Below are 18,697 nucleotides of genomic sequence, written 5' to 3'. Positions count from 1 at the left end.
TGTGTTTAATACTTGAGAAGGGTAATGCGCTACTGTGTGTTTAATACTTGAGAAGGGTAATGCGCTACTGTGTGTTTAATACTTGAGATGGGTAATGTGCTACTGTGTGTTTAATACTTGAGAAGGGTAATGTGCTACAGTGTGTTTAAGACTTGAGAAGGGTAATGCGCTACTGTGTGTTTAATACTTGAGAAGGGTAATGCGCTACTGTGTGTTTAAGACTTGAGAAGGGTAATGTGCTACTGTGTGTTTAATACTTGAGATGGGTAATGTGCTATTGTGTGTTTATGACTTGAGAAGGGTAATGCGCTACTGTGTGTGTAAGACTTGAGAAGGGTAATGCGCTACTGTGTGTTTAAGACTTGAGAAGGGTAATGCGCTACTGTGTGTTTAAGACTTGAGAAGGGTAATGCGCTACTGTGTGTTTATCACTTGAGAAGGGTAATGCACTACTGTGTGTTTAAGACTTGAGAATGGTAAGGCGCTACTGTGTGTTTAATACTTGAGATGGGTAATGTGCTACTGTGTGTTTAGGACTTGAGAAGGGTAATGCGCTACTGTGTGTTTAATACTTGAGAAGGGTAATGCGCTACTGTGTGTTTAATACTTGAGATGGGTAATGTGCTACTGTGTGTTTAATACTTGAGATGGGTAATGTGCTACTGTGTGTTTAATACTTGAGAAGGGTAATGCGCTACTGTGTGTTTAGGACTTGAGAAGGGTAATGCGCTACTGTGTGTTTAATACTTGAGAAGGGTAATGCGCTACTGTGTGTTTAATACTTGAGAAGGGTAATGCGCTACTGTGTGTTTAATACTTGAGAAGGGTAATGCGCTACTGTGTGCTTAATACTTGAGAAGGGTAATGTGCTACTGTGTGTTTAATACTTGAGAAGGGTAATGCGCTACTGTGTGTTTAATACTTGAGAAGGGTAATGCGCTACTGTGTGTTTATGACTTGAGAAGGGTAATGCGCTACTGTGTGTTTAAGACTTGAGAAGGATAATGTGCTACTGTGTGTTTAAGACTTGAGAAGGATAATGTGCTACTGTGTGTTTAAGACTTGAGAAGGATAATGTGCTACTGTGTGTGTAAGACTTGAGAAGGGTAATGCGCTACTGTGTGTTTATGACTTGAGAAGGGTATTGCGCTACTGTGTGTTTATGACATGAGAAGGGTAATGCGCTACTGTGTGTTTATGACATGAGAAGGGTAATGCGCTACTGAGTGTTTATGACATGAGAAGGGTAATGCGCTACTGTGTGTTTATGACATGAGAAGGGTAATGCGCTACTGTGTGTTTATGACATGAGAAGGGTAATGTGCTACTGTGTGTTTATGACATGAGAAGGGTAATGTTCATTAGTGAAAAAACTACTATAATTTTTAAAAATACCTGTACAAATTATTCCCAGGCTTATCGTTGCTTTAATAAAACATTCAAGCAATGATTTGTTTAGGGCTAGATTATGAGTGGAGCATTATTTAACTGCGCTAGAAGTAAGCTTTTTGCATGTGTCGGGTTGCACTTTTATTATGAGATGAAAGTAAGCGTTTTTTGCTTGTGCGCTAACCTGACAAGTGCAAAAAGCCGAAGTTAGAATATCATGCACACCATAACCTATTACCCCATAGAAGTCAATGGAGCAAAAAAGTCCCTCGTGTGGAAACCCGATCGCATATTCTCAAGTGCGCTAACCCGAGATGAAAATATGAATATTTCACATTCCAATGTTCTTCACAAAGAATATATTCTATTTATTTATAAATGCGTATTTCTATGTATTGTATTCGGTAGTAGAGGGCGCAGGTTCAGGGGTATCTCTCTGTTAAACGTGCTGAATCCTCTCCAGTTCCTAAGAGTAGAACTTCTCTGTTTCCCGAAAATAAGACTACTCTGTTGCACTAGAAGTAAGAAACTTCCATGATGTATGTATACACTGTGAGATGTATAAGTGCTCTATACTTACATGTTAAGTATCCAGGTGTCAGCAATGTCAGATAGAAAAAAACAACAGTCCTCTCATAAGAACAATGTTTTTCTATAAAAACAGCTCAACGTGTTTCAACGCACACAGGCGTCTTTTTCAAGAGCAACTGAAAGTTTAAAATCTGAAAGTGCTTGCAATAAGCTGATTTGCAAGCACTTTGGAGCTGGAGAGGATTTAGCACGTTTGACAGAGAAATACCCCTGAACCTGCGCCCCCTACTACTGAATACAATATCTATCTGACAGTCTGGCTGGGAAAGACTGAGGGACGGGACATTGTGATTATTTTCTGTTTTGTCATTTTGTTGTTCTACCATTTTCAGTCAGTTTGTTATACCAATCTACAAACGTCTGTGTATTGATATTTCTATATATATATGATGCTAAAATATGTATTTTTACATATATATATATATGCTGTATATATTATTATATATAGGTATAAATATATACATACAGTCATGGCCAAAATTATTGGCACCCCTGCATTTCTTTCAGATAATGCACCACTTCACCCAGAAAATTGTTGCATTTACAAATGCTTAGGCATTCACATGTTTATTTATTTATTTTGTTTGTATTGGTATGACACTAAAAAATGGAGGGAAAAAAGCCAAATTTGACACATTCCATGCAAAACTCCAAAAATGGACTGGACAAAATTTTGGCACTTTCAATTTAAAATTTGGTAGCACACACCTTGGAAAAAATAACTGAAATCAATTGCTTCCTGTAACCATCAATGAGTTTCATACACCTCTCTATTGGAATTTTGGACCACTCTTCTTTCACCAACTGCTCCAGGTCTCTCCGATTGGAAGGGTTCCTTTTCTCAACTGCTGTTTTGAGATCTCTCCACAGGTGCTCTATGGGATTAGTACTCTCCAGTGCTTTGTCTGAAATAATTTTTGGGTGCTTTTTAACTTGTGCTTTGGGTCATTGACCTGCTGTAAGACCCATGACCTCTGACGGAGACCCAACTTTCTGACACTGGGCCCTACATTGCACCACTGAACAGTGGCGTCACTAGGGTTGGTGTCACCTGGTGCGGTAAGTTATGGTGTCACCCCCCCCCCCCCAGAAAGCAGACACACACAAAAACACAGGCAAACACACATACAAACACTCAGACACACTTAAAACATACTCAGATGCACACACAAACACTCGGAAACACACTCAGATACACACACAAAAGCACACACACAAAAACACTGAGACACAAAAACTCAGACACACACATACAAAATATGTAAACTGCACTGCATTAATTATAAAGCTCATGCCTAGAGCTGCTCCCTGGCTCAGCAGAGCATCAAATGAAAGATAAACAGAGCACTCTAAAAATAAATCACTAAAGAAAAGTTTTAGGTGCAAACTATGAAAATTCTGCTCTCTGACTCTGTTCCAAGTCTGTCAGTGCACAGCCCCGGGCCGCGTGCCTACCGCTTCTTATGACCAATGACCTCTGCACTCTGCCCACCCCCAGACCCCCGCCCGCCCTCCTACCTGTTCAGTGTGCACTTAGTATACCGTAACCGTAATGGTCTGGTGGGCATCATAAATGGCTCCTTCACTTTAAAGACAGTGTCAAACAGTCATGCGGTCAGGTGCCAGGCATCCCCTCATGATTTGCCAGTTCCCGTTTAGAGAGACAGCACAGCAGTGAGTGACTCCACTGCTCCACACGTCACTGAGCAGGCAGGCAGGCAGGTTTAGGCTAGCAGCGCAACTTTGCAAGCCCCACGGCATGCCCACAACATTCATAGCGAAATTGGGCAGGGGAGAAGCAAAGTACAACAAGCAAAAGCAGCTGGGAAAACTATTTGTTGAAATTGCAGCACTGGCTCAAGGGGCAAAAAAATTGTGTGTCTACATCTTCCCCAGTCCCACCAATGTTCACAAATGCCAGCCCCTCTAATAAAAAAAAATCTATGCATCTCAACATTGTATTTCTTTGAATTTCAATAAAATTAAAAAAAAAAAAAAAAAATTTTTTTTTTGGTGTCACCCCCTGGTGGGTGTCACCCGGGTGCGGCCCGCCCCCCCCCCCCCCCCCCGCCCCCCCCCTAGTGACGCCACTGCCACTGAATTATTTGGTAGTCTTCAGATTTCATAATGCCATGCACACAGTCAAGACATCCTGAAGAAGCAAAGCAACCCTAAAATATCAGTGAACCTCCACTATGTTTGACTGTAGGGACTGTATTCTTTTCTTTAAAAGCCTCATTTATTTTTCTGAAAACAGTAGAATGATGGGCTTTACCAAAAATCTGTAATTATGTTTAGTCTGTCTACCATAGCATCCCTTTTCATTCAGATGGGGAGGTATAGTGCAAACTTATACATTTGTTTCCTGTGCCTGAAGGTCAGCTTGAATTTGTCTGGAAGTTGATCGAGGTTCTTTATCCACCATTCGAAAAATCCTTTGTTGCAATCTCTGATCAATTTTTCTCTTTTGTCCATGTCCAGGGAGATTAGCTACAGTGCCATGGGCTGTAAACATCTTGACAATGTTGCGCACAGTGGACACAGGAACATTAAGATCTCTGGAGATGGACTTGTAACCTTGAGATTGTCCATGCTTTTCCACAATTTTTGTTTTCAAATCCTCAGACAATTCTTAGCTTCTCTTTCTCTTCTCCATGCTCAGTGTGGCACACAGAGACACACAACAGAAAGTTGAGTACATTTTTCACTATTTTAACTGGTTGCCGGTGTGATTTCTATATTGTCAGCACCTGCTAATTGATACAGGTGAGTTTAATTACAAATTACAAGAGCATCACAAATTTGAAATGCAATTATTTATTACAATTTTGAGAAGGTGACAATCATTTTGTCCAGTCCATTTTTAGAGTTTTGAGTGGAATGTGGTAGATTTGGCTTTTTTTCTACACTTTTTTGTGTCATACCAGTACACACAAAATAAATAAACATGAGAATGCCTAAACACAATTTTCTGGGCCAAGTGATACATTATGTGACAGAAATGCAGGGGTGCCAATATTTTTGTCCATGACATGACAGGCTAACAATGGTATTGAGCTAGTTGTTCGTTCCTGTGAGTGCACTTCTCTCTTTATGTATTTAATCTCCCTATGGGAAAAAGGGGCAACCAGACGTGGACTCGAATTGCCTGGTATTTCGGCACTGGACTGACCGTAATAGGCGAGATCAGACTGATATACTACAGGAAAGTTCTACTCTGTGAAAAGCATTACTGGGCTAAAAGAAGTTGCACCCAGGTTGCAAATTGCCATAGAACAGGCTAACAATGGTATTGAGCTAGTTATTCGTTCCTGTGAGTGCACTGCTCTGTATATAAATTAATATATATATATATATATATAAATACTTAGAACATATTCTGCTATGCGCAGAACATAGGAATGTGAAATATTTACAGCAAATACATAGTTAAAACCTTAATTAAAAATTAATATTAAATATGTTTTTACATGTTTTCATCTACTGAACTGCAAAGGGTTTAAATTTTTTAAAAATGATTGTTATCAGATAGTGTTATTATGATTGTAACTGTTCTTTTCAATGTATTTTACATGGGTTTGTGGCACTTTTTTGTTTTGCAAAACAGTTAACCTGAGTTCTGAGGACACAGTTAGCATTCTAGTGTAAATAGTGATTGTGCTCAAGCAGTTGTGTTTACTTTAAAACTTGTAATGAGAGCAGAAAACCCTACGCATGCAAACACCCGCTATATACCCCTTATCGCTCGTGCTTAACTGTTAGTGCTCCACTTGTAATCTGGCCCTTAGTTTTTAATGTTCCTTTAATGCTTTTATAGGGATCAAAAATCCTGGTAGCCAGAAGAATGCAGTGTATCATGCTTGTCTCAGTTTTCATGTGGACTTTGCATGGATATCTATGACTATGGGAATGAGACATATAGGGGCCAATATATTAAGCAGCGTATCAAGAGTTAAGAAGCAGCGGTCGTAAGACCCCCTGCTAGCGGCTGACTGAACGCGAATGTGCAGGGGGCGGCATTGCACAAGCATTTCACAAGCGTATGCTGTTGGCATTTATCGATGTCGGGCAAACATGATTCGCTACAAATCATGTCCACCCGCCATATAATAAATGGGCCCCTTAGTGTTTGTTTGTCCTTTGTTTATATTTGTTTGCCTATTGTGGTATCCGAATCAACTTTGTTTTACAGTAGAAGAACAGAATAATGAGCTAATAGCTAATGTAGTAAACTGGCATCTGGGAATCTCTCACAGTTTACTGATTACCTTGAATAATATAATGTATATATAATATATGATGCGGCCTCCTCATTTGAAATGTTAGACCTCCTTGGTTTTTATGTATCTACATCTCCTCTGTTCCAAAAGGAGTTTGGACACTTAGAGTTAAGGGCATACGATAAAGGGAAACATAATTTTTTTTCTTTCATGATTCAGGTAGACAATACAATTTAAAACAACATTACAATTTACTTCTATTATCTAATTTGCTTCACTCTTAAGGTATCCTTTGTTGAAGAAATAATAATGCACATGGGTGAGCCAATCACAAGAGCCATCTATGTGCAGCCACCAATCAGCAGCTACTGAGCTTAGATATGGTTTTTAACTAAGGATAAGCAAAGAAGATAATAGAAGTAAATTGGAAAGTTGTTTAAAATTGCATGCTCTTTCTAAATCATGAAAAAAAAAATGGGTTTCATGTTTCTTTAAATTAGTTAGATGTCCATATGAACTGTGGGATTATCTGCAAACATATTTATTATAGGGCTATTAACACTCCAACCCATTTACATTGGGAATCTTATAATGTCTCTGATACAATCTACCACTTTAGGGTCCTCTGGATATACAATCTACCACTTTAGGGTCCTCTGGATATTTAATAAATGATTATGGGGTCTGTAATTACCCTATAAGGCCTTTTTGTGAGCCCTTGAGATTTTGCACAAGGGAATATATAAGCCCTTCAGTGCTAAGCCTTATTTTTTACTCTGCACCATCTTCCAAAATGAGTAGGTATAACTAATCTACCTAGAAAAATATAAGTACATTTTAAAATTATATACAATTATGATCTTCCAGAGAGTGATGTCTTAAAGGGACAAATGTACTCAGAAAAGTGACTGATAAAACTCATTCGGCTAGATTACGAGTTTTGCAGTAAGAGCTGCTCAGTGCTAACTTGCAAGTTATTGCCACCGCTCACCTCCGTATAGCGCTGCTATTACAGGTTTGCAAAAACCCGGCGTTAGCAGGCAATATGTGAGCGTAGAGAAAAATTGAGCTCCACACCGCACTCCAATACCAGCGCCGGTGTGAGCTGGTTTTACGTGCTCTTGCACTATCGCCCCATAGACATCAATGGGGAGAGCTGGCTGAAAAAAAGTCTAACACCTGCAATAAAGGAGCATAAAGCTCCTTAACGCAGCCCCATTGATTCCTATGGGGAAATAAAATTTATGTTTACACCTAAAACCCTAACATAAACCCCGAGTCTAAACACCCGTAATCTGCCGCCCCTAACCCTAAGTCTAACCCTAACACCCCCTACTTTAATATAATTAAAATAAATCTAAATAAAAATTACTATCATTAACTAAATAATTCCTATTTAAAACTAAATACTTACCTATAAAATAAACCCTAAGCTAACTACAAAATAATTAATAGTTACATTGTAGCTAGCTTAGGGTTTATTTTTATTTCACAGGCAAGTTTGTATTTATTTTAACTAGGTAGACTAGTTAGTAAATAGTTATTAACTATTTACTAGCTACCTAGCTAAAATAAATACAAATTTACCTGTAAAATAAAACCTAACCTGTCTTACACTAACACCTAACCTTACACTACAATTAAATAAATTACATTAATTAAATCCAATTAACTAAATTACAAAAAAACAAACAAACACTAAATTACACAAAATAAAAAAAGAAATGATCTAATATTTAAACTAATTACACCTAATCTAATTTTTACAGGTAAAAGAGCTGATTTCTTTGGGGCTATGCCCCGCAAAAGGACCTTTTAAGGGCTATTGGGCTATTGGTAGTTTAGGCTAGGGTTTTTTTTATTTTTTTTATTTTGATAGGGCTATTAGATTAGGTGTAATTAGTTTAAATATTTCATATTTTTTTTAATTTTGTGTAATTTAGTGTTTTTTTTTAATTTAGTTAATTGGATTTAATTAATGTAATTTATTTAATTGTAGTGTAAGGTTAGGTGTTAGTTATTAACTATTTACTAGCTACCTAGCTAAAATAAATACAAATTTACCTGTAAAATAAAACCTAACCTGTCTTACACTAACACCTAACCTTACACTACAATTAAATAAATTACATTAATTAAATCCAATTAACTAAATTACAAAAAAAACACAAAATTAAAAAAAAATATCAAATATTTAAACTAATTACACCTAATCTAATAGCCCTATCAAAATAAAAAAAAATAAAAAATAAAAAAAAACCTAGCCTAAACTACCAATAGCCCTTAAAAGGGCCTTTTTGCGGGGCATTGCCCCAAAGAAATCAGCTCTTTTACCTGTAAAAATAGATTAGGTGTAATTAGTTTAAATATTAGATAATTTCTTTTTTTTATTTTGTGTAATTTAGTGTTTGTTTGTTTTTTTGTAATTTAGTTAATTGGATTTAATTAATGTAATTTATTTAATTGTAGTGTAAGGTTAGGTGTTAGTGTAAGACAGGTTAGGTTTTATTTTACAGGTAAATTTGTATTTATTTTAGCTAGGTAGCTAGTAAGTAGTTAATAACTATTTACTAACTACTAGTCTACCTAGTTAAAATAAATACAAACTTGCCTGTGAAATAAAAATAAAACCTAAGCTAGCTACAATGTAACTATTAGTTATATTGTAGCTATCTTAGGTTTTATTTCACTGGTAAGTATTTAGTTTTAAATAGGAATTATTTAGTTAATGATAGTAATTTTTTTTATAAGATTTATTTTAATTATATTAAAGTAAGGGGTGTTAGGGTTAGACTTAGGTTTAGGGGTTTATAACTTTAGTATAGTGGCGACGACGTTGGGGCGGCAGATTAGGGGTTAATAACAGTAATGTAGGTTGCGGCGATGTTAGGGACAGCAGATTAGGGGTTAATAATAGTTAAGTAGTGTTTGCGATGTGGGAGGACGGCGGTTTAGGGGTTAATATGTTTATTCTAGTGGTGGGGATGTCCAGTGCGGCAGATTAGGGGTTAATAATTTTATTTTAGTGTTTGCGATGCGGGAGGGCCTCGGTTTAGGGGTTAATAGGTAGTTTATGGGTGTTAGTGTACTTTTTAGCACTTTAGTTATGAGTTTTATGTTACGGCGTTGTAACATAAAACCCATAACTACTGACTTTCAGTTTACGTTATGGATCTTGTAGTTTTAGGCTGTACCGCTCTCTTTTTGGCCTCCCAGGCAAACTCGTAATACCGGCGCAAAGGAAGTCCCATTGAAAAGGGACTTTTTGAAAGCTGCGGTAGTTACGTTGCGTTCCGGCCAAAAAAGTGTGCGGTGCAGCTAAACCTGCAAGACTCGTAATACCAGCGGTAGTGAAAAAGAGCCTTAACGCTGCTTTTTCACCCATACCGCAAAACTCGTAATCTAGCTGATTGTATTTAAGACATCTGTAGATACACCCTTTCAGATGGGCTGGGCTCAGACTTTCCCACTCCCCACTGGAAAGTTCATTTCTGCTGCTGCCTCTTGGTTTCAGCAATGATGAAATCTTCAATATTGTTCATCAGAGAAAAGCATTTTCTTTTTCCAAATGACAAAATGAAGGTAAATGAACTATTTGTAAACAATTTAATCAACTACAGCAGGTAAAATGAATCATTGGGAACACATTAATGGAAAATGTTCCTGTACACGGTTACAATATATAATAAAGAATCACTAAACAAAATAGTTGTATGAAAAATCTTCCTATACAGGATCTTACAAAATATCTTCTGTTTCCTACTTACCCAGTTCTCTCTCATTTATTTTAAAGGGGAATTAAACCCCCCAAAATTGCTTCATGATTCAGAAAGAGTGTACAATTTAAAAAAAAATCTTTCCAATTTGCTTCTATTATCAATTTACTTTGATCTTTTGGTATCCTTTGTTGAAAAACATGTATTTAAGGTATAGAAGCGTGTACGTGACCAGAACAGTATATGGCAGCAGTTTTATAACTGTTATACATGTGTAAAAATAGTATTTTCTGTCATGTAGTGCTTCAGAAATGTGCACGCTACCTATCTAGATATCTCTATATTTACCGCTGCTCGGTAAATCCACCGCTTAGTGTTTAATGTCCCATTAAACTAGATTTCAAATGTAGACTCTGCACTCTTAGCTTTAAAGGAACATAAACTCCAAATTTTCCTTTCATGATTTAGATAGAGCATACAATTTTTAGAAGTTTCCAATTTACTTCTATTATCAAATTTGCTTCATTCTTATCCTATTTATAGAGGTAGCGTGCACATGTCTGAAGCACTACATGACAAAATAGTGCTGCCATCTAGTGCTTTTGATAATGTATAACGTTCTTTCAAAACTGCTGCCATATAGTACTGTAGACACGTGCACACTCCTGAGGTTATCTTTCTGCTTTTCAACAAAGGATATCAATAAAATTAAGAAAATTTGATATTAGAAATAAATTGGAAAGTTTCTTAAAATTTTAATTTTTTATCTGAATCATTAAAGAAAAAATATGGGTTTATGTCCCATAAAGTTTGAATGTGGCTAAATGAACAGTACCTGCATTATGAGATTTAGTGGTGGTGTAATTGTGCTTTCATATAGCATTTGGAGAGATCAAATAGTCTAAATTTTACATTTCCGTTTATTGAACACAGATCAAAACTTTCCTATTTATGTAATATTTTGTACCAAATCACTGGAATTAACAGATATTTTGTTTTGTTTTTTGTCACTAAATAAACAGTATGAATTTTACAAGTTGTGGACAAATAAAACTTCTGTGTTTTAGAAAATTGTATTTAAAAGGAACATTAAACCCAACATTATACTTTCATGAATAAGATAGAGCATCATTTTAAAAAGTTTCTCATTTACTTCTTTTGTCAAACGTACTCTATTCTCATGATATTCCTTGTTGAAAAGAATACCTAGGTAGGTAGCATTCACGTGTCTAGAGAACAGGGGTTGGCCTGAGACCAATCAGGGTCCCGGGTAAAAATTAAAGAAGGGCACAAAGTCTCACACTGGCCCAAATTTATTTAAATGTATGCAAATTAACATGGTAGCCTCCTTGCCCTGCCCCCACAATGGCCTCCAACCTCCAGAGCCAGACCCCACACTCCATGTCCCTCACAACAACAACCCCCCACACTCTAGGGCCCCCTGATCAATAAACCCCACATCCAGACACAAGACCGCCACTCTGAGGCCAGGGCCCCCCACTAAACCCACACTTAGCTGCTTAGATAGTGATAGGGCAGTTGTCAGCCCCAGTTTAAGCAGCACACCAGGAGCCATTAAGATGCCCTTTGTGGCCCCCCTACATGCTGGGCCCTCTGTCCATGTCCTATTTGCCCGGCTTCTCAGTCCGCCTGTGCTAGAGAACTATATAGCAGGAGGTTTGGGCACTAGATGTTTTTAGTGTTTGTGCAATGTATAACAATGTTAATAACAAAACTGCCGTCATATAGGGCTCCAGACGTCTGTGCTCCTAAACCTTCCTTCTGCTTTTCAACAAAAGATACCAAGAGAACAAATTAAATTATTTGTAATATAAGTAACTTGTAACTTTCTTAAAATTGTATCCAAATCATCAAAGAAAATAATTGGATTTCATGCCCCTTTAATCACACTTTAACTCTCTCTTGTATACAAAAACTAATGTCTGTTTTCTCTCTTGGGCAGTTTATGAAGTGGTCACCATCACAGGAGATGTGCGAGGAGCGGGCACGGATGCTAATGTCTTTGTCACATTATTTGGAGAGTTTGGAATTACTCCTAAGATCCACCTCACCAGCAAGTGAGTATTGTATTATAAATGCTGGAGTATCTGCAGTGAATTTACTGTTTGTTCAGTAAACTATTATTTCATTACTAGATCAACCTATCACAAGACCTCAGAGACAAAAGAGAAAGCCCATAATACATGACAATATAAAGCTAAATACATATACATTTTATTAAATATTATGTTCATTTTTATCTCTATCTATGTTTCATTTATTTAAGTCTAAATAGATCAATTTAATTCACTTAAAGTATTTGGTCAATGTCACCAGACCAAACTATTGTAATACATATTCCATAGCTAACCCATATACTAGACATTCTTAAAAAATATATATTTTCATTGATTTCATTGTGAAGTCTCATTTTCTGTGTATATATAAAACAAAATAGCAGTCCAATGTCACATAATAAAAAAACAATAAATGTGACTTTATAATCAGTTAAAATTCAAACAGTAAAAAATAAATTGTAATAAAATATACATTTTAATAAACTTGATTACCAAACTTACTGAATTTTCTTAAAGGGACACTGAACCCACATTTTTTTCTTTCGTGATTCAGATCGAGCATGCAATTTTAAGCAACTTTCTAATTTACTCCTATTATCAATTTTTCTTCACTCTCTTGCTATCTTTATTGGAAAAGCAAGAATGTAAGTTTAGAAGCCGGCCCATTTTTGGTTCACAACCTGGGTTGTCCTTGCTGATTGGACAATAAACAAGTGCTGTCTAGGGTTTTGAACCAAAAATTGTCTGGCTCCTTAGCTTAGATGCCTTCTTTTTCAAATAAAGATAGCAAGAGAACAAAGAAAAAAATATAATAGGAGTAAATTAAAAAGTTGCTTAAAATTGCATGCTCTATCTGAATCATGAAAGAAAAAAATTGGGTTTAGTGTCCCATTAATTATTAAAGTTTATTAAACCAGTGTGACATTTTGGAGTAGTCTCTGAAACATCACATTTGTTTAATATGTACTGTTATTGTTATTGTTATCTGTATATTATCTTATATATAAAATAACTTTATATTTCCAGTTATTTATCACGTGTTAAGAAAATGTGTTGGTTTTGTTATCTATGGAACCAAACAAACAAGTTTAAAATGTGGTGTAGTGTTGGTGAAACGCGTTGTCACTTCACTTCAGTTGACTTTTTAAAAATCTCTGCACGACTGTTTTATCTCCATTAATTACTCATTGGTTGTATCTCATTAGGCAAATTTAACTAAATGCCCTGTCCAATTCCTGCACCCTTCCCAGCATCACCAATTCCCATCTCTGGTATAACTTCAATATATTCTTTAGAAAATTATCACCACTATATAATGTAGAAACTGGAGAGGACTTATTGACAAAAGGGAACATCTTAATATGCCACACCTCAAAATTGGCAAGCAGTAAAGTAGCAGCCAATCTGTTAAAGGGGCATTCAAGTCATTTGCCTTTGATAAACCTAACAGATGACGTTTTGGAATGTATTACAGTTTTTTGTTTTTGTTTTTTTAAAGTGGGTGTTCCTTTGCGGAAAAAACAAAACATGTTGGATTGTCCTTTAAAATGGTTCAGTTACATAAATATGTATTAATACAATTTCATCATTTTAATTCACAAAAGGAATTTGACAATAACCAATTTTGAATATTGTTGTTTTTGAATAAGTGTCTATTTTGCTACTAATAATGATAATAAAACATTATGTGCATATACATATTTATATATATACCTGCATTTGACCTAACTTTTCGTCCTTGTTCCAGCACGGAGAAGAGGTAACCACCCTAAAATAATTGTTAGGAGCAATGAAGCGACGGTTACGATGTGTACAGAAAGTGATGTGGGACTGGTAAAGAAAATACATGAGATTTCAAAAGCCTTTTTTTGCCATATGCTTAAAAATTAGAGTTTTGTCTTCCATTGGTTGACTGAGCATAAACAATCAGAATTGATTTTCCTGTTCCTTGCTGAATAGTGCTCTTTTAAAACACACGATTAGTAATTTCAGAGATTAAAAGCCCCCTTACTTTATGGTTTGATAACTTAGTTCACAGTCATTTAACCCATCAGCTGTCAGACAGTTACGCAACATATTGCATAGCAATGATTTTCAGCCCTGTTTGTTAACCAAGGGATTACATTTGATAATAACTTTGTGTATAGGGCTGATTGGGAACTTTTCAGGTTCAGTAAACCATTCATGATTGCAAATTGCAATATTTTGTGCAGAATGAGACTGGTTTGAAGAAGGTGGCTTGCTCCGTAGTTAGAGAAAATAGAAGCTTAGAAATGTATCATTTTTTGTGGAGATAAATAAAATAACCTCACAGAAGTTATAACAGTAAATATAGTCCAGAGATAAACTGACATTGTTAGCACCCTTAGACACACTTGTACCTGGTGATATCATTAGTAGTATTCTCTTAAACCTATTAACACCAGCCCATAGACTAGGTCTCCTTAAATAGAGCCTATACATCCCCCAATTTCTGATTGGCTGACCCAAAATATGTACAGGACTCAGCTTGTAAGATAATAGGAAGCAAATGTTATCACTTGACAGGCAAGGCACCCTTAGGCAGCTGCCTATTTTGCTAATTGAGAAATCATGCCCTGATACATTCAGACATTGGGGTAGATTTACCAATGTGCGGACGGACATGATCCGCTGTCGGTATTTGTCATTGCACAAGCATTTCTAGTGAAATGCTTGTGCAATGACGCCTCCTGCACATTTGCGGCCAAGCAGCCGCTAGCAGGGGGTGTCAATCAACCTGATCTTATCCGATCGGGCTGATTGCTGTTCTCCGCCTCAGAGGTGGCGGACAAAGTTAGGGAGCAGAGGCCTTATGACAGCTGCTTCTTAAAGGGACATGAAACCCAAATTTTTTCTTTCATGATTTAGAAAGAGCATACAATTATAAACAACTTTCTAATTTTCTTCTATTATGTATTTTGCTTCATTCTCTTGATATTATTTGCTGAAAAGCATATCTAGATATGCTTAGCAGCTGCTGATTGGTAGCTGCACATAGATGCCTCCTGTGATTGGTTCACCGTGTGCATGGCTATTTCTTCATTAAAGGATATCTAAAGAATGAAGCAAATTAGGTAATAGAAGTAAATTGGAATGTTGTTTAAAATTGTATTCTCTACCTTAATCATGAAAGAAAATGTTTGGGTATAGTGTCCCTTTAATTCCTGATTCCGGCGAGTTGAAAGGCACATTAACCTGCTGGGTACAAGTACAGTATTATGGTTTGCCACTCACCGTGCTATGGTTTTGCAGACCTCTTTAAAGCTATTCTACATATTTCAACCCCTGTTCTTTCTTGTCGTTGTGACAAGCCATATAGAGCACTCCAGTCTAGTATGTACAGTACAGTGGGAGCTATATATTGTGCTGCAGTGGCTGCATCATTCTATAATATTCCTGAGGTTTTTTTTCTTATTTCTTGTGTAACTTTTTAAACTGTGCAAAAAAAAAAAGCAAAAATGTTAAGTTCCCACCCCCAAGGCAGAACATGCTGTGATCTGAGATGTCATTGCAGAAAATGCAGCATGTCTGCAGAAAGAAAGATACACATGATTGAACTGTTGTCTCCTTGCAGTCCTGCTCTGCATTAGGCTATATTCTTCAAACAGCACTGTGCTCTGGCTGCACTCAGTAAGTTTTCCATAACAAAGTGTTTGAAGAGAGGTCAGATCTGGAGCAGCTCTGCAAAGCAGCAGTGCATTTATTGTTGACTGGCTCTCAGGTTTTTTTTTACGAGACATTTTAAAAACAGCAATTTTTTTTTAGCTAATTTGCAATGCAATTGTCAACTGCTGTACTATTTTATAAAACTTTAAAAATGTTCTTTATTCTTTAGTTTATCAACTCATTGCAATATTGAACTGGTACTTTAGTGCAACTGCCTAATTTAAAATTGAATTTTATTTAAAAATAACCTGCAGAAAATTTTTAATTAAAAAAAATCTTATCGCAGAAAGTGGAGAAAAGTTCTGCCACAGGGGTTCCCACTCTTTAGTGTGTCAGCTAAAACAAAATGCAAGTTAGATTAAAGGGACATGAAACTCAAAATGTTTCTTTCATTATTCAGATAGAGCAAAATATAATTTAATTTTTTTTTCCAATTTACTTCTATTATCAAATTTACTTTGTTCTCCTGCTATTCTTTGTTGAAGGGATACTTAGGTAGTGTGCACATGCCTGACGCACTACATGCCAGGAAATAGTGCTTCCATCTAGTGCTCTTGCTAATGTAAAACATTGTTGCAAAACTGTTGCCTTATAGTGCTGCCGACACGCGCACACTCCTGAGCTTAAATCCCTGCTTTTCAACAAAGGATAACAAGAAAACAAAGAAAATGTGATAATAGAGGTACATTTGAATGTTGTTTAGAATTATATGCTCTATCTGAATCATGAAAGAAACATTTTTTGGTTGTATGTCCCTTTAAAAAACTGTTTGGTTAGAGAAAGTAAATCTCTTTTAGACTTCTGCTAAATAAGATATGTTGCTTCAGATAAAATGGATGCCTGCACATGTAACACCATTTTAACCTGGTTTAACAGAGCACTATTTGGCTAATATGAGCACACGTCTATTTAGTTATCATCGTATGGCACAAAAAGCTGGAAAGTCACGTATTTTCATTCGTATGTTGATTCTGTAATCTTGTTGTCTGAAACCCCCTGCATGCTGATGTACTGTATTTATAACATTACAAATAAAGGTTGCAATAAAATGTATTTCCAGATAAGAGAGGCAATAAAACGCCAGATGACGGATTGTATTACTTTACCACAGTTTGGTTTACATTTCCTCCTCAAAAATCTATATTAATTGTAATAGAAATGTGGGAAGAAAATGTGGCTTTAAACTTTCTTTTACAGATAACTGCATGCAGCAATATGGCCCAGCGAGTGAATATGACTTCAACAGAAGTCAAATACATGATGTTTTATGCAATACTTGTGCTTTCATTTGTCTATATGACAATGTTAATGCAATGAGGTAAAATAATCATGTATTTTAAGTGTGTTCAGCAATAATGCCCACAAATACACATTTATTCTATTTTGCCATTAAAATGCTTTACCAAGTAAACAGATATATGAAGTTTTATTTAAAAAAAAATGAAAGAAACATTACATATTTATTATATGTATGTGCCAGAAATTAACCACTTCATTCCAAAAGATCTATATACAAATTAAATGTTTTCAAAAGCATTTCAATCATGTGTTTGCAGAATTTGAGTTGTTTTTCTACCAGAGAAGCCTCTTCAGTGCTGTTTATGTGAACTTCTGTGAGTAGTTATGGACAGATTTACATTACAGAAAAAAAAACAGGCAAACATATGAAAGTACATTGCAAAGTGTCACTATGCAAAAAAAATATTTGATGGGGATTTAAAGCAGGGTGGATTTGATTTAGATCAAATTTGAAATAACTAGTCATTGTTTCAATCAGATTTAAATCATGGTTTTCTACATGGAAACATAGAATTTGACAGTAGATAAGAACCAAAAGCCCCTCAAGTCTACCCATATTACATGTTACTGTTTTCTTAGTATAGCCTTATCTATGGCCCCTCAAGTCTACTCATATTACATGTTACTGTTTTCTTAGTATAGACTTATGTATGGCCTCTCAAGTCTACCCATATTACATGTTACTGTTTTCTTAGGATAGCCTTATGTATGGCCCCTCAAGTCTACCCATATTACATGTTACTGTTTTCTTAGGATAGCCTTATGTATGGCCCCTCATGTCTACCCATATTACATGTTACTGTTTTCTTAGGATAGCCTTATATATGGCCTCTCAAGTCTACCCATATTACATGTTACTGTTTTCTTAGGATAGCCTTATGTATGGCCCCTCAAGTCTACCCATATTACATGTTACTGTTTTCTTAGGATAGCCTTATGTATGGCCCCTCAAGTCTACCCATATTACATGTTACTGTTTTCTTAGGATAGCCTTATGTATGGCCCCTCAAGTCTACCCATATTACATGTTACAGTTTTCTTAGGATAGCCTTATGTATGGCCTCTCAAGTCTACCCATATTAAATGTTACTGTTTTCTTAGGATAGCGTTATGTATGGCCCCTCAAGTCTACCCATTTTACATGTTACTGTTTTCTTAGGATAGCCTTATGTATGGCCACTCAAGTCTACCCATATTACATGTTACTGTTTCTCCAACATTGGTGTGTCCGGTCCACGGCGTCATCCTTACTTGTGGGAATATCTCTTCCCCAACAGGAAATGGCAAAGAGTCCCAGCAAAGCTGGCCATATAGTCCCTCCTAGGCTCCGCCCACCCCAGTCATTCTCTTTGCCGTTGCACAGGCAACATCTCCACGGAGATGGTTAAGAGTATGTGGTGTTTAGTTGTAGTTTTTTTATTCTACTATCAAGAGTTTGTTATTTTAAAATAGTGCTGGTATGTACTATTTACTCTGAAAAATAAAAAGATGAAGATTTCTGTTTGTGAGAGGAAGATGATTTTAGCAGACAGTAACTAAAATCGATTGCTGTTTCCACATAGGACTTATATAGAAAAAAATCAGTGCGCCAAATACCTATATATAGGAAATCTATGAACATATAGTGCATCAAAGTAAAAACACCTATACATGTAAAAACAAAAGTGACAAATGAAAAAACAATGTGGTTGTAAACCCAGTTCAATCAAACCATAGA

The 18,697-nt window shown here is 36.2% G+C and overlaps 1 protein-coding gene across 1 annotated transcript in view; it reads left to right on the top strand.

Annotated features, from left to right (window-relative positions):
- LOXHD1 (lipoxygenase homology PLAT domains 1) overlaps positions 1 to 18,697 on the top strand; it is a 666,378-nt gene that overhangs the window by 200,054 nt on the left and 447,627 nt on the right. The window contains exon 8 of the mRNA XM_053701077.1: positions 11,880 to 11,994. Coding sequence (XP_053557052.1) covers positions 11,880 to 11,994 — 115 coding nt within the window. The remainder of the gene's footprint in view (positions 1 to 11,879; positions 11,995 to 18,697) is intronic.

Source organism: Bombina bombina, chromosome 2 (assembly GCF_027579735.1).
Source record: "Bombina bombina isolate aBomBom1 chromosome 2, aBomBom1.pri, whole genome shotgun sequence".
Lineage (NCBI taxonomy): Eukaryota > Metazoa > Chordata > Amphibia > Anura > Bombinatoridae > Bombina > Bombina bombina.
The sequence above is the reverse complement of the archived record's forward strand: the minus strand, read 5'-3'. Positions and strand labels throughout refer to the sequence as shown.